Genomic DNA, 13,261 nt, shown 5'->3' with positions numbered 1-13,261 from the left:
TTTTTTTGTAAACCGTATTGAAATAAATAAAACAAACAAACAAACAAATTTGGCTCAGAATACAACTTCTCTCGTCGACAGATGTTGTTGAATCTTTGCTCTAAATCAATAACATGAAAGAGGTTCTCCTCTTCGCTTCTTTCTTTGTAGGAACAATCTCTAAATCATCCCCAAGATCCTGGACTCTTGAGTACGAATCCTGCAGGAATTGAAGGCTTTCCTCGGCACTCTTCCCATCCTTGATAAAGGCTTTAACCTTGGCCTCGGGAAGTCCCCATACAAAATCGAGGAGATAAGATGTCTTCTCTTCCTCTGAAATGCCATATCTGGAGAAGGCCCCTTTGATACCAGTGATAAAATCATCTACCTCTGATGCTCTTCCTTTACATACAGGAATCTTTTGTGCCAGGCCAGAACAAACTTGGATGATGTGTCCTAACAGATAGCTCTTGAAGTTGTGTTGCAAGCTCTGCTATCTCCTTGTTGGTTGTGTCACCATCTACATGACTAGGCACAAAAGGGATGTACACAGCCTTGTCCTTCCAGCCTCCGGATGGTGCAGGAATCTGCCCTTGAACTGCCATAGCTCTCCTTTACTGACCATCCTCCTCGGCTCAAGTCTTTTGGTGTCCTGGAGCTCTTTGCACTTCTGTGGGAGGTCATCCCCAAACAGAAAGTCCAAGGGTTTTTGTGCGATCTCCTTGGATTACAGAGAGCAAAGTGCTAACTTTCAACTCGAGCTGGATGAGTTCTCTGCACTTTGTGTTCAGCTCGAAGCAAGCAACTCCAATAGGGATGGTGGCATGGAGACTACTATCAATACCCATGAATAGTTGGTCGTCTTTGTCTTGAGCAGTTCATCAGCTGCTCTCATGAAAGGCATGGTTGCTGTCAGGCAGAAAAGATAGAACCATGATCGACTTCTTGAAGGACTGCAATGCAAAAACACGCAGAAGGTGACGGGATTGTGGAAGATTACCACCAGTTGCAGTCATAAGTCGCTGCAGGCATCTCTGCCTCATCTTCTTCTTTTGCTTCCTGACCATCTTGACTGTGTATCCTGCTATGTAATGGACTATTAATTTCTTGTAGAAAGTAAGTGAACTGAAATTAGGAATATCAGCATAATCGTGGTCTGAGGTAGAAGGAATTCAAAATGTCAGGTCATATTTTCTGATTAGGTGCAAGTCGGTATCTTCATGGCTACAGTCTGTAATATGATTGTTATCTCCACTGCTTACATGCAGAACAGATGTACTACCCTGTGCCGTGCAGTTTCCTCCAAACCCCTCTATTTGATGGCAGCAGATTATTTTCTTGTAAAGGTTGGTGAATTCGAGAGCTGTTGGATTGTTGTTACTTCCAAGCGAAGCTCTCATGCCACAGAAGAAAAGTTCTAGGTGGTCTTGGCTCATCTTATATGTGAGCAAGTATTTCAGCTTGGGATTTTCTGAAGCTATTCATTTGTCGTACATGGAAATTGCGCTCTTGATACCGACCTAAAAACCAAGGAATGGAGTCTTCCGAGGTATGAGGAACATGGGCTTTCCATCAACATCTGAGATTGAACTTAGGTATGTGTATGATTCAGTCATGAACCGTCTCCAGTGATGTTCATTTTCAGGACGAAGAGGACCCTTGGAGCTATGTGCAAGAGCGTTTCTTGAATTGAGCAGATCAAATAGTTTGTCGATATTATGAATGAAACGCACTGTGGCGCCGCAGCCTTTGAATTGAGGGCGGCCCTGGTCTTCAAGGAACTCTAACGCATCAGCGACGCTTACGCTCAAAGTTTGTGCAGCGATGTTGACTTTCATTTTCTGCTTCTGCCACTGAATGTGGGCGTTGCGCAGTTTGTTGCCTAACCTTAAACCTTCATCTTCCTGCAACTTATGGAGCAACTCTCCGACATCATCTCGTAGGAATCCGTATGAACCAAGGGTGTTTCTCATTAACTTGAGCATGTGGCACACGTCTAAAAAGACACATGATGATCTGGGTTGAGTGGGTGGGGGAAAGAGGGAATCATGTCAGGTGCTTTCATGCATGCTCCTAACGTCTCTAGCATCTTTATGTGGCAAGACCTTACGTCACAGGTCAGAGACTCAATCATTATTCCTACATCTGCCAGCTTACTCAGGCACTGTTGGACAAGATATGTACGGTCCTCACCTGTCATACTCTGTATTAAAAAGTACCTCACAAGCAGTTTCCAGTTTGAATTCAGAGGTATTACCATGAACACAAGAGCCTCTGATGCCATAGGATTTGTGTCATCCTCACATTCCATGCCTACATCAACGTACCCATACTGTTCTGCTGCTACAGGTATTAAGGGCATTTTGTAATGCCTATCCTGATTCTGTAACTGCCTTTAATTTGATTCACCTTTTCTTTGCAAGACTGCCCTGTCCTTCGGGGGAGACCATTGGTGACAAGCTCATTAATTCTTTCATAAACGGACATTTCCTCGTTAGTCCATCTAATTCTTCTTGGACTTCAGGCTGAGCCCACATTGTAAGAAGATTCTTCAATTCTGGGTCGCCCCAGTTGGTGCCTTTAGTACAGCAAGTCATTTGCTCTGTGTTTTCAAACAGCGGAATAATAAACGAGGAGGGGCAATTTTTTCTGGTCTTTTGTCAGTAGCCGGCCACGTATGAGCATGCAAGTGCAGTGCAGTATATACATTGCACGCACTTACAGTGTCCTGTTTTAATATGCTATACAGTGCACTCCCGTTACAACGAACACGATTATAACGAAATTTCGTTACAACGAAGTAAAACTTCTGGTCCCAAAATTATCCCCATTAATGTCTGTGGTACAAAATTCGCTTATAAAGAACACGGTTATAGCGAAATTTCCGTTTTAACGAAGTCTTTTCCGAGCTTCACTGACAAAGAAAAACAAAAGAAATGTGCTCCGTTATAACGAAATGTGGGTCGCTTTTGAAAATACGTATAGCGGCACAAGCATTACTAGCGTCTTTGTATGGGCGAACGCATCACATCACTGTGTGTTCGCTCCGTGTGTCACGCACCGTTTCCTAGGGGAACTTGCGTTATTGAAATTATTTCGAATAAAAAAACCTTTGGAACAACGAACCTTTGGAATAGTGAACCTTTCTCATTTTTTAATGTACAAACCTCCGGTATGACGAACCTCCTTTCATTTTCCGATCAACGAATCTTCGGACAACGAACGATGTATTTGAATCTAAATTATGAACTTCAGGAATAACGAATCTGTGGTAGAGTGAAGCTTCAGATGAACAAACCTTCGGAATCTCGGGAATGGCGAAACTTCGAAATAAGAAGCCTTCGGAGTAACGAACTTAAATAAGAAACGAATCTTTGTAATAGCCAGTTGAACCGCATTCTAAATTATCATTGTCTATTTATATGTGACAATACAAACAACTTTATGCTCTCTTTTAAATGTAATATTTAAACAAAATTAAAAAGGTACCATCCCATGTCACATAGCTATCCAGTGTATGATGAGTATTCAACAAACAAAATATGACATAACATGCGCGGTTTCCTTGTTTTCGTTATACAATGTATTGTTCGGTTATAACAAAATTTCGTTGTAACGAAAGAAAACTGCCGGTCCCGAGCATTTCGTTATAACGGGAGTGCAATGTATACGTACATGGCAAAGTTAAGTTTTGACTCTGCAGTGCACTAATTATGTCTTGTGCGTTGCGTCGCATATCCACATCACATGCCGTGCCGTTTTTTGGCCGACCCGGAAGCACATTCAACGCAAAACAATTATGATGTCATTTAAACAGTGTTTGAGATCGCGGTCGCGTTTGTAACATTTTTAAAACTCTGTTTGTACAGAAACACTGCTCTGAAACACACTATTTTGTGCATTTCAAAACAGTGTTTCAAGCTATAGGTAGCATATCATATACAGTGCACTCCCGTTACAACGAACACGGTTATAACGAAATTTCGTTATAACGAAGTAAAGCTTCTGGTCCCAAAATTACTGCCATTAAAGTCTATGGTACAAAATTCGCTTATGACGAACACGGTGATAGCGAAATTTTCGTTGTCACAAAGTCTTTTCTGAGCCCCACTGACAAAGAAAAACAAAAGAAATGCGGATCGCTTTCGAAAATACGTAGCGGAGCAAGCATTTTTATAGTGTCTCTGCATGGGAGAAGGCTTTGTGTGTCATGCACAGTTTTGATTGTAATATAAGGAATTTAAAAAAGGTACCATCCCATTTCGCATTGCTTTCCAGTGTATGATGAGTATTCAACAAACAGAATATAATACTATGCGTGGTTTCATTGTTTTTGTTATATATTGTATTTCTTCAGTTATAACGAAATTTCGTTATAACTAAAGAACACTGCCGGTCCAGAGCATTTCGTTATACTGGGAGTGCACTGTATAGGGCCTAAGATTTTTTCTTGCTAGAAACACTGTTTTGCCATAAACAGTGCTTCAAAACACTGTTTCTGGCCAGAAAAAAAATCTTATAAACGCACCCTTAGTTATATCATTCTCTAGAAGATCGAGGAACTGCTTTTCTTTAACAGAATATGGTACACCTTTGGCACTTATCAATAAACTCTCTCTCCAAGGCCTTGATTACCTTTTTCTATGGTGATAATTTCCTTGACCTTGTTGGTAAAGGCAAAGTGAAGGTAGTTATTGGTGAAGTGAATCTTCTTACAGGTAGTGTCTGCTTGCTGTTCTAATGGCAACCCATCTGAGCATAGCATAAGGGTAGTCTTCTCCACATACTACCTCATGAGGACAGATGGTTCCAGCACAACTTTGCCCATCAACAGGGACACTTCATTGACTGGGTTGTATGGCATCGACTCATCTGCCATTGATGCCAAATGTGGCCACTTCCTCGGAACTTCTCCCTTTGGAGTCTGTGAATGCTGAGCCAGAATTTCATCCCTTGTTTAACACATTTGCAGGTTCATCTTATGCTCTCTTGAAACCCAGTACTTCGATGCCATCTACATGATTATTTTCCTGGTCCGTACATGCGTAGATTGTTGCATAGTGTTTAGAAGAAGGTTGGTCTGTGTACCTTTTACCTAGAGCCTCTCTGAACGGTCCTGAAGATCATCCACTCAGTATTCATATCAAATGTGCGTGAGTTGCTGTCTGGGCTATTGAAGTCTATGCCATGATTGTGTCTGGCAGAAATCCCGAAGCAAGCAACTCCAATAGGAATGGTGGTATGGAGACTACTTTCAATACCCATGAATAGTTGGTTGTCTTTGTCTTGAGCAATTCATCAGCTGCTTTCATGAAAGCCATGGTTGCTGTCAGGAAGAAAAGATAGAGCCATGATCGACTTCTTGAAGGACTGCAATGCAAAAACACACAGAAGGTGACGTGATTGTGGAAGATTACCACCAGTTGCAGTCATGAGTCGCTGCAGGCATCTCTACATCATCTTCTTCTTTTGCTTCCTGACCATCTTGACTGTGTATCCTGCTATGTAATGGACTATTAATTTCTTGTAGAAAGTAAGTGAACTGAAATTAGGAATATCAGCATAATCGTGGTCTGAGGTAGAAGGATTTCGAAATGTCAGGTCATATTTTCTGATTAGGTGCAAGTCGGTATCTTCATGGCTACAGTCTGTAATATGATTGTTATCTCCACTGCTTACATGCAGAACAGATGTACTATCCTGTGCCGTGCAGTTTCCTCCAAACCCCTCTATTTGATGGCAGCAGATTATTTTCTTGTAAAGGTTGGTGAATTTGAGAGCTGTTAGATTGTTGTTACTTCCAAGCGAAGCTCTCATGCCACAGAAGAAAAGTTCTAGGTGGTCTTGGCTCATCTTATATGTGAGCAAGTATTTCAGCTTGGGATTTTCTGAAGCTATTCATTTGTCGTACATGGAAATTGCGCTCTTGATACCGACCTAAAAACCAAGGAATGGAGTCTTCCGAGGTGTGAGGAACATGGGCTTTCCATCAACATCTGTGATTGAACTTTGGTATGTGTATGATTCAGTCATGAATGGTCTTCAGTGATGTTTATGTTCAGGATGAAGAGGAGCCTTGGAGCTACGTGCAGGAGGGTTTCTTGAATTGAGCAAATTAAATAGTTTGTTGATCTTACGAATGAAATGCGCCTTTCAGTTGAGGAAGGCCCTCGTCTTAGAGGAACTCTAACGCGTCAGTGAAGCTTGCGCTCAAAGTTTGTGCAGGGATGTTGACTTTCATCTTCTGCTTCTGCCACTGAATGTGGGGGTTGCGCAGTTTGTTGCCTAACCTTAATCCTTCATCTTCCTGCAACTTATGGAGCTCCTTGAGATACTCCCACTTAATCAACTCTCCGACATCATCTCTTAGGGTTCCGTATGAACCAAGAGTGTTTCTCATTAACTTGAACATGTGGCACACGTCTAAAAAGACACTGACATGTTGATCTGGGTTGAGTGGGTGGGGGAAAGAAGGAATCCTGTCAGGTGCTTTCATGCATGCCCCTAACGTCTCTAGCATCTTTATGTGGCAAGACGGTCCGTCACAGGTCAGAGACTCAATCATTATTCCTACATCTACCAGCTTACTCAGGCACTGTTGGACAAGATATGTACGGTCCTCACCCGTCATACTCTGTATTAAAAAGTGCCCCACAGGCAGTTTCCAGTTTGAATTCAGAGGTACTACCATGAACACAAGAGCCTCTGATGCCATAGGATTTGTGTCATCCTCACATTCCGTGCCTACATCAACATACCCGTGAAATCTGGTACCATCCCACTGGATTTGTTTTCTTATGGACATCTCATCCAACATCAAGGCTTATTCAAGTTCACTTCCATTTTCCTTTGCCTCCTTGGCCTTAACTTCAAGTGTACGAAATGCCTCCTCTGTAAAGCCAGGTTTACTATCGACAGTGCTGTACCATTTACGGATGACAGACGGGTGGGGTAATTGAAGGTCAAAGGTCTTGCGGACACATCTGTACGCCTTAGCCGAGTAGAAACTGAGAGTCAGGGCAAATGCTCTCAGAACAGGGTAATATTTTTCTTTGGACGTTGAACCTTTGCTCCTAGACATGACGCATCTCTTCAGAATTTCTGCTGATACATCACAAGTCTATTCCAGCATTTCCAGCCCCTGCTATGATAGATAATTCTTCCCTTTCAGTGTTTTCACAGTACTTTCTGCAGAGAATCAACCTTTTTCTTCAATTTCTGAGCTTTGGCTTGAGATGTCTTGAGTCTTTTCTTCATGAATGACAGCTGATCATACGCCTTTTCAAGCTTTCGCTTTACACTTCGGGGGCTTTCTTGGATTGAGTACAGTGTATGTATGATTATGTTTTGGATGGTACCTATTCTACGAAGTGATCAGAACATAAGGTTGAATATTTGCTTGGTGTCCAGTGGTCTGGTACCCTCATGTTCTCCGGCCATTTCTTGAGGAGGATTTGATCATGCCTTGGAAATCTCAAATTTCAGAATAAAATCCACATTTATTTTAGAGTCAAATGATTTTTCAAATTTAAACAAAATAGAATTGAAAAGACATATCTGTTTGAAGTTCCCCAAATATTTATTGTGTGGGTTAGGGTTAAAGCCCAAACAAAGCACTTGCACGGCGGTAAAAGTTTTGGAGTTTTACCCTAAAATGTATACACAGACGCAAGAAAGATGTGAACTGACGCTGTGATAACACGATTTTAGTCGGGTAAATACGAAAATGATAAAACAGGGCCCTGGAAGCATCTTTTCTTAGCTGGTCTAACTGTTACAGATGGTTCTATCATCTAAAAATGTTATAATGTTATACTTATACTAGTTTCTAGGTCTAAAGTCCAACCATCTAAGAATATGATCTAGACTGGAATAGGAACTAATATAATTTTTTCTTTTTTCCTGACCGGAAAGTGCTAAAGTTAGATCAAGTGTAAATGTTATTGTTACATAAACCAAACTTTATGATCGACTGTTTCGAGTTTAGCCGTTAGACTAAGTTTACTGAATAGTGTAGGGTACGGCCCATGAATCCTAATCTTAGTAATTACCTATCCGATCATGTAAACACTTCCGGAAGTTATAACGTTAGTGATTTATATGGAAGTTATGTATAATACCCACATATTTAAAAAGTTATTTCAAGCAATAGAGTTTATCATAACTGTATATTATAATATATTATCATAACTGTAGATATTCAATTAGTGTGTCTGACATCCACCCGCCTTCGTGCCTTATACTCGAAAACCTCTCGAAATTGTCGCATGAAACTTGGATACCCCCCCTCGGCTTCCTCTTCTCTTCGTATTTAGAAACGGTCATCTTCCAACTGAATGCCTTCGTGGACAGGGAGAAACTCGGCAACCGGGTTTCTTTTTTGTGTTCTCTTTTTGGTCCATTTTTACTATTTAACTTGGAAAACAGCAACAACATGCAGGTTGTCAAAAAACACAAAGCCGATGTGTCGTTGCTATGATGGCCACGCTGCATGCATGTGATGCAAGCAATATCGCACGCTCTAATGAGCGCTGTGTCGCATTGTGTAACATGCATTTGAGTGGCATCTCTCCGTGCTCACTATCAATCACCCAGAAACGATCAACCTGCAAGCTGCTGAACAGAGAGGGCGCTAATTAAATCATTCATCGCGGAATAAAAGTCGGTCTACCGACTTTTATTTTTTCACTCTTTTGATCTCAAAATACTCCAAAATAAGACATTTTCTGGGCAAATCGCGGCAATCAGGTCACTTAAGCATATCCTTTCGATGTATTGCAAGCAAAACTGAAATGGTGTCAGACGGGTTCTCAACCCTTTACCAGAACTTTGTTTTCACTTTAAAGATTTTCAAGAGTGCGTATGGAACCTGTAAGTAAGCCAGAAGGCCCTAAAATGTATAGACTAACTAATACGCTAAACTGTACTGCGATTTTATTCTCCGTGCGTAAGTTTCTTGAAAAAGTTGTAATAAGTTGGCTCTTGTCACAACACACTAGTAGTTATGTACATGTATGATGCACTGTATTCATGGTTGCTTTAATATGATAATGAAAAGGTGTCCTTCAAAGACTTACAAGTAACTAAATCAGAAATCTGTCATTGGTTATGCAGGAAATTCGAATTGCATATTCTTATGTATTGATATGATATGGCGTATTCCGGTTTTGGAGAGTAGTGTATCGCCTATAAATACTTTTTTTTAAAATTTCATTACTCTAAAAAAAATACTCTGCTTTTACAAAAAAGTCCCTACCGTGGGAGGGGGTATCCCCGTCCCACACCGATGATCTCACACCGTCACATAATGTACCCCCGCATGTTATAATCATAGTCCTTTACAGTGATTGTTTTTATGATGTTTAATTCCCTAGAAATTTAATTTGAAATGCCCTATAAACGCGACTTTTATACTCTGTTTTTACAAAAAGTCCCTACTGTGGGAGGGGCTATACCCCTCCCCCGTGTGGTCGCTTCGCTGCGTCGCCGAAAATCTCACACCGTCACTACCTCCCCCCCCCCCCATATGTTATAATCAGTTCTTTACAGTGATTTTTCCACTATGTTTAACTTATATGCTTATGAATACGTGCCACTAACAATGTATGTATATACATGATGTACAGGGTATTATGCAAATGTACATGATGATTCAGGCACCAACAAATCAAATAAAAAAAAAATAGAGTCTCGCAGGTACATTTAGTGTCAAACCTCACCCCCTTGAAAAAAAAAAGCTGATGACACCTCTGATCCATCAGGGAATAAGTCAGCGATCTGTCATATCCTTTCCTGCAAATGGTGCCTCTATAGCCATCTCGTTGGGAGGACAGAGACTTGTGCTCCAGTGTCCCACAACACGTCTGTCTTCACCCCTCTATCGTGGCACGATATGGTACATTTTTCACCCACCAAGCTGGCTACTTTCTATCTATTTCCTGCTTCATTGATGTTCGGGATGAGACTGATTTGGGCACTCCATTCTTTTAATTTGGCAGCCACTTCAACAGTGCAAAGTTTTTTTAGAGACACAAAGTATTATGTATACCTAACTTTCTCCAAAGAGCCCTGGCCATCTTTCTTTCACTGCGCTCACTAACGGTCGATCAACTATTATTTCCTTTCTTCGCAGTGGAAAAGTTTTTGCCATTTTTTCAGCGACAATGTTGCCATTGTTCACTTTCTTCACTTCGTCTAGTAGGGCTATGCGTTCCTCTTCCATGGTATTTGGCGTTTCATCCATCGGCCATCAGCCACATCGACCATCAGCTCCCCCATCTGTTCAGCCATCCTTCTCTGTGCTTTATAGACTGGGTAGTAGCAAGGATCACTGCCTCCTCGTGGCGGATACAACCAGGTTGTCGTCCGATTCATTTAGGTTGTATGACACATCGGCTAGCAAGGCTGCTCAGTGGCAGACTTTACCTGTAAATGCATCATCTGGGCAGTGCCTCCAGAAAATGTAACACCCTTAAAAGAGTATAGAGGCTAGAATGATGAAAGAATGAGGAGAAACAAGTCGTTGGTTGTGGTAGCAGCATCTATGCATGGTATGGCACAGAAGCTGCCATCATTTCCTACCACTGCCTCTCCTCACCCAAACTTATTAGACTCTTCCATTCTTCAATGGGGAGGGGTTATGTAATCTGAGAGATGGTGCCTCGATATTGTCAAAGTGTGTACAGCAAGCATGTGCTTTAACCCTTTAAAGTAAGTAATAAAAAATGGAGGACAATTTCCAACTTATTCCTAGGATCACACTTTGATGTTTCACCGTATCTGAGAATTCACCAGAAACCCCTGCTGTCCTGCTGGGCCAGGTGTTCGATTTCCATGTCAATGTCTTCATCATGGATAGGTCATTCTGCTGGTGTGGGAGGGGCTTGGGTATCTAGCAGAGTTCTCGCTAGCCAGCTCTATTTCGTCTGGTATAGGAGTACACGGTTGGTTGAGCAGCCGCTGAATATCCTCTTGCAGGTCTTCCATGATTCTTCCGATCGGCCACAAAATGTACACTGACATGTACGGACACAAGCAGACCGCTTATACACTGCCAGAACAGGTAGCCTACTTACGTATCCGGGCATTTACCCAGAGATGCCAACCTTCCAGAGCACAAATCAGTAATCATAAGGCTAAAAATCAGTAATTTGGAGACAAAATCAGTAATTTTTTGCGCGACGCATTTTTTTCTGCATGATGGCAAGCGCGGCTCCCACAGGCAAGCGATAGCGCATCGTGTTAACATTATTATACATACAATTGTACCTGTATGTTCTATTTAAAGACTGGATGAACTCATTATCAATTTGTCTTGATATACCCCCAGAGGGCAATTACCCCCCTCCGGTTAAATACTAGTTAGTGGTAAGGTTAGAGTAAAGATTAGGGTTAGGGTTAGGTTTAGGGTTTAGGAGTTTGGGTTAGGGTTAGGATTAGGTTCAGGATTAGGATTAGGATGAGGGCCAGGGAAGGGTCCGGGGTAATTGTCCAGGGGGTAATTGCCCTAGACCCGCCTACTCATGTGCATCTGAATGAACAATACTATGCTTTGAATGTGCAATGATTTCTGATCAGTGGAAGGTGTACCAACCCAGACATGATTCCTAATAAATTAGGCTGTATAAAGTAAAATGTAGCACACAAGTATCTTCCTGATTGCTCCTTGGAATTGAACCGATTTCGATGAGTGACTTGCGGTACCGAAGTGTACCGTAAACTGTAAACCAAGATCATTCGCAACATAAAACTTTAACAAATTGCTGACCATGATGCTGAACAGCATTTTAGTGGCATTCTCTGCATCATGAAGATTCATGATGTATTCAAGAGAAGAGTAAATGTTGAGTGTTTATCAGAGCTTTTGAAGGAGTGCATGTTTAAGTAAGCCATTTGAAATCAGTTTGACAGAAGTGAAGGTGAATATCAATATGGATACACTGTATTTAGGTGTGTGTTGTGTGTTTAGCTTCTCTAAAACCAGCATAATACAAAACTATGCCAGTATTTTAGGATAGAGGAACATTGGAGTGCAATTAATGTCATTATGCATAATACAGAGGAACCTCTTTAAAATGATGTACAAACCATGGCAATAACCTTGTTATGTAAGGTTGCTCACTGTATCAGGGTACAAGTATAATTAAAGCAATGAAAGTGATTATTGTATGGTGTTGTTATATTTAACCTCTTTATAATGAGGTTCCACTGATATTTTCTTTTCTTTTGTCAGCAGTATTTGTATATCATTTTGAATATATTTCTGTCAGTTGACACTAGAGTCCTTTATGATTCACTAAATTGATCTTGAATCTATTATGCAGTTACATATTGTGCAAACACAACACATGACAAATAACAGTCTTACACCTGCCATACATGTGGAAATTGAGTGTGTATTTGTACATTGAATCAGATATTTACAAAATGAAGAAAATATACATCTTTCATATATACACTGTACAAAATAGTGTGTTCTGTACAATACAGTATTCACATTCATTAATTTAAAAAAAAAAATGTAATAGCTACAGTACATAACTCTGGCAATAAACTCACCATACAAATGATGTTCTGTTTTTCTTCAAGGAGCAATAATTGGTAGTTCTGCTAAATCATTTGCCAGTTTTCAGATAAAACATAGCGAGACACAGGCGAGTCCCATCATAACAAAGTCCTCGGGACTAGCTGTTTTGTTTTGTTACATTGGGGCTGCACATTAACCCATATTTTCTACCCAGTTTTTCTATCTTTTACTTGTCCATTCCTTAAAAAGTTACTGGTCCGACAATGATTTGTACTAGTCAGGGTCCGTCAGACCAGTACCAGAGTGCAGTGCTGGTTATAACAGAATTGTGTCATATCCAAACAATAAAGATATGTTAGGGTATGTTAAGATATATGTACAATGATTCTTGGACATTCATTTTTACTTTGTTGTAAAAAGAGCTTTGTTACAACAGGAGTGCACTGTAACACAGACATGATGTGCAATAAACCTGTTTCCATATTGGTGTATTTATATCCATATCTTCTCAATTTCAAAATTGCATTTTCAAATATTTTGATTTGAGGAAAACTGGACATATATGTATCTTCCATGAAATCAAATTACTGCTTATACAACTGGAAAAGATGTCATACTTTGTATAAGATAAGAAATGATTCTGAGGAGGAACTACGACACTCAGTCATAGCACATAGGCAGCTTAGTACATTATTGCAGTTTTATTCTGATAAATATAATCATATCATTCTAAAAATTTGAGGAAAAAAGTATGAG

The 13,261-nt window shown here is 40.6% G+C and overlaps 1 protein-coding gene across 1 annotated transcript; it reads right to left on the bottom strand.

The window, feature by feature from the left end:
* Positions 1 to 860: 860 nt before the first annotated feature.
* LOC139744770 (uncharacterized) lies at positions 861 to 4,858 on the bottom strand. The gene is made up of 3 exons (XM_071655192.1): positions 4,770 to 4,858; positions 1,713 to 1,995; positions 861 to 932 (listed from the first exon to the last, which is right to left on the bottom strand). The coding sequence occupies exons 1-3, from the start codon at positions 4,856 to 4,858 to the stop codon at positions 861 to 863; spliced, it is 444 nt and encodes a 147-aa protein (XP_071511293.1).
* Positions 4,859 to 13,261: the final 8,403 nt, after the last annotated feature.

The sequence above is a fragment of the Diadema antillarum genome, unplaced genomic scaffold (assembly GCF_040938485.1).
Source record: "Diadema antillarum isolate AM-2024a unplaced genomic scaffold, OU_Dant_1.0 seq00001208_RagTag, whole genome shotgun sequence".
Classification (NCBI taxonomy): Eukaryota; Metazoa; Echinodermata; class Echinoidea; order Diadematoida; family Diadematidae; genus Diadema; species Diadema antillarum.
The sequence above is the reverse complement of the archived record's forward strand: the minus strand, read 5'-3'. Positions and strand labels throughout refer to the sequence as shown.

What these genes read in the sequence shown, in the direction of transcription:
- LOC139744770 (XM_071655192.1), bottom strand. Translation starts at nt 4,858, where the DNA reads ATGGCAGATGAGTCGATGCCATACAACCCAGTCAATGAAGTGTCCCTG. An exon ending in GAACCATCTGTCCTCATGAG is followed by an intron (nt 1,996 to 4,769) that starts GTAGTATGTGGA and finishes CACTCAACCCAG; the next exon opens with ATCATCATGTGTCTTTTTAG. An exon ending in TCAAAGGCTGCGGCGCCACA is followed by an intron (nt 933 to 1,712) that starts GTGCGTTTCATT and finishes TTTGCATTGCAG; the next exon opens with TCCTTCAAGAAGTCGATCAT.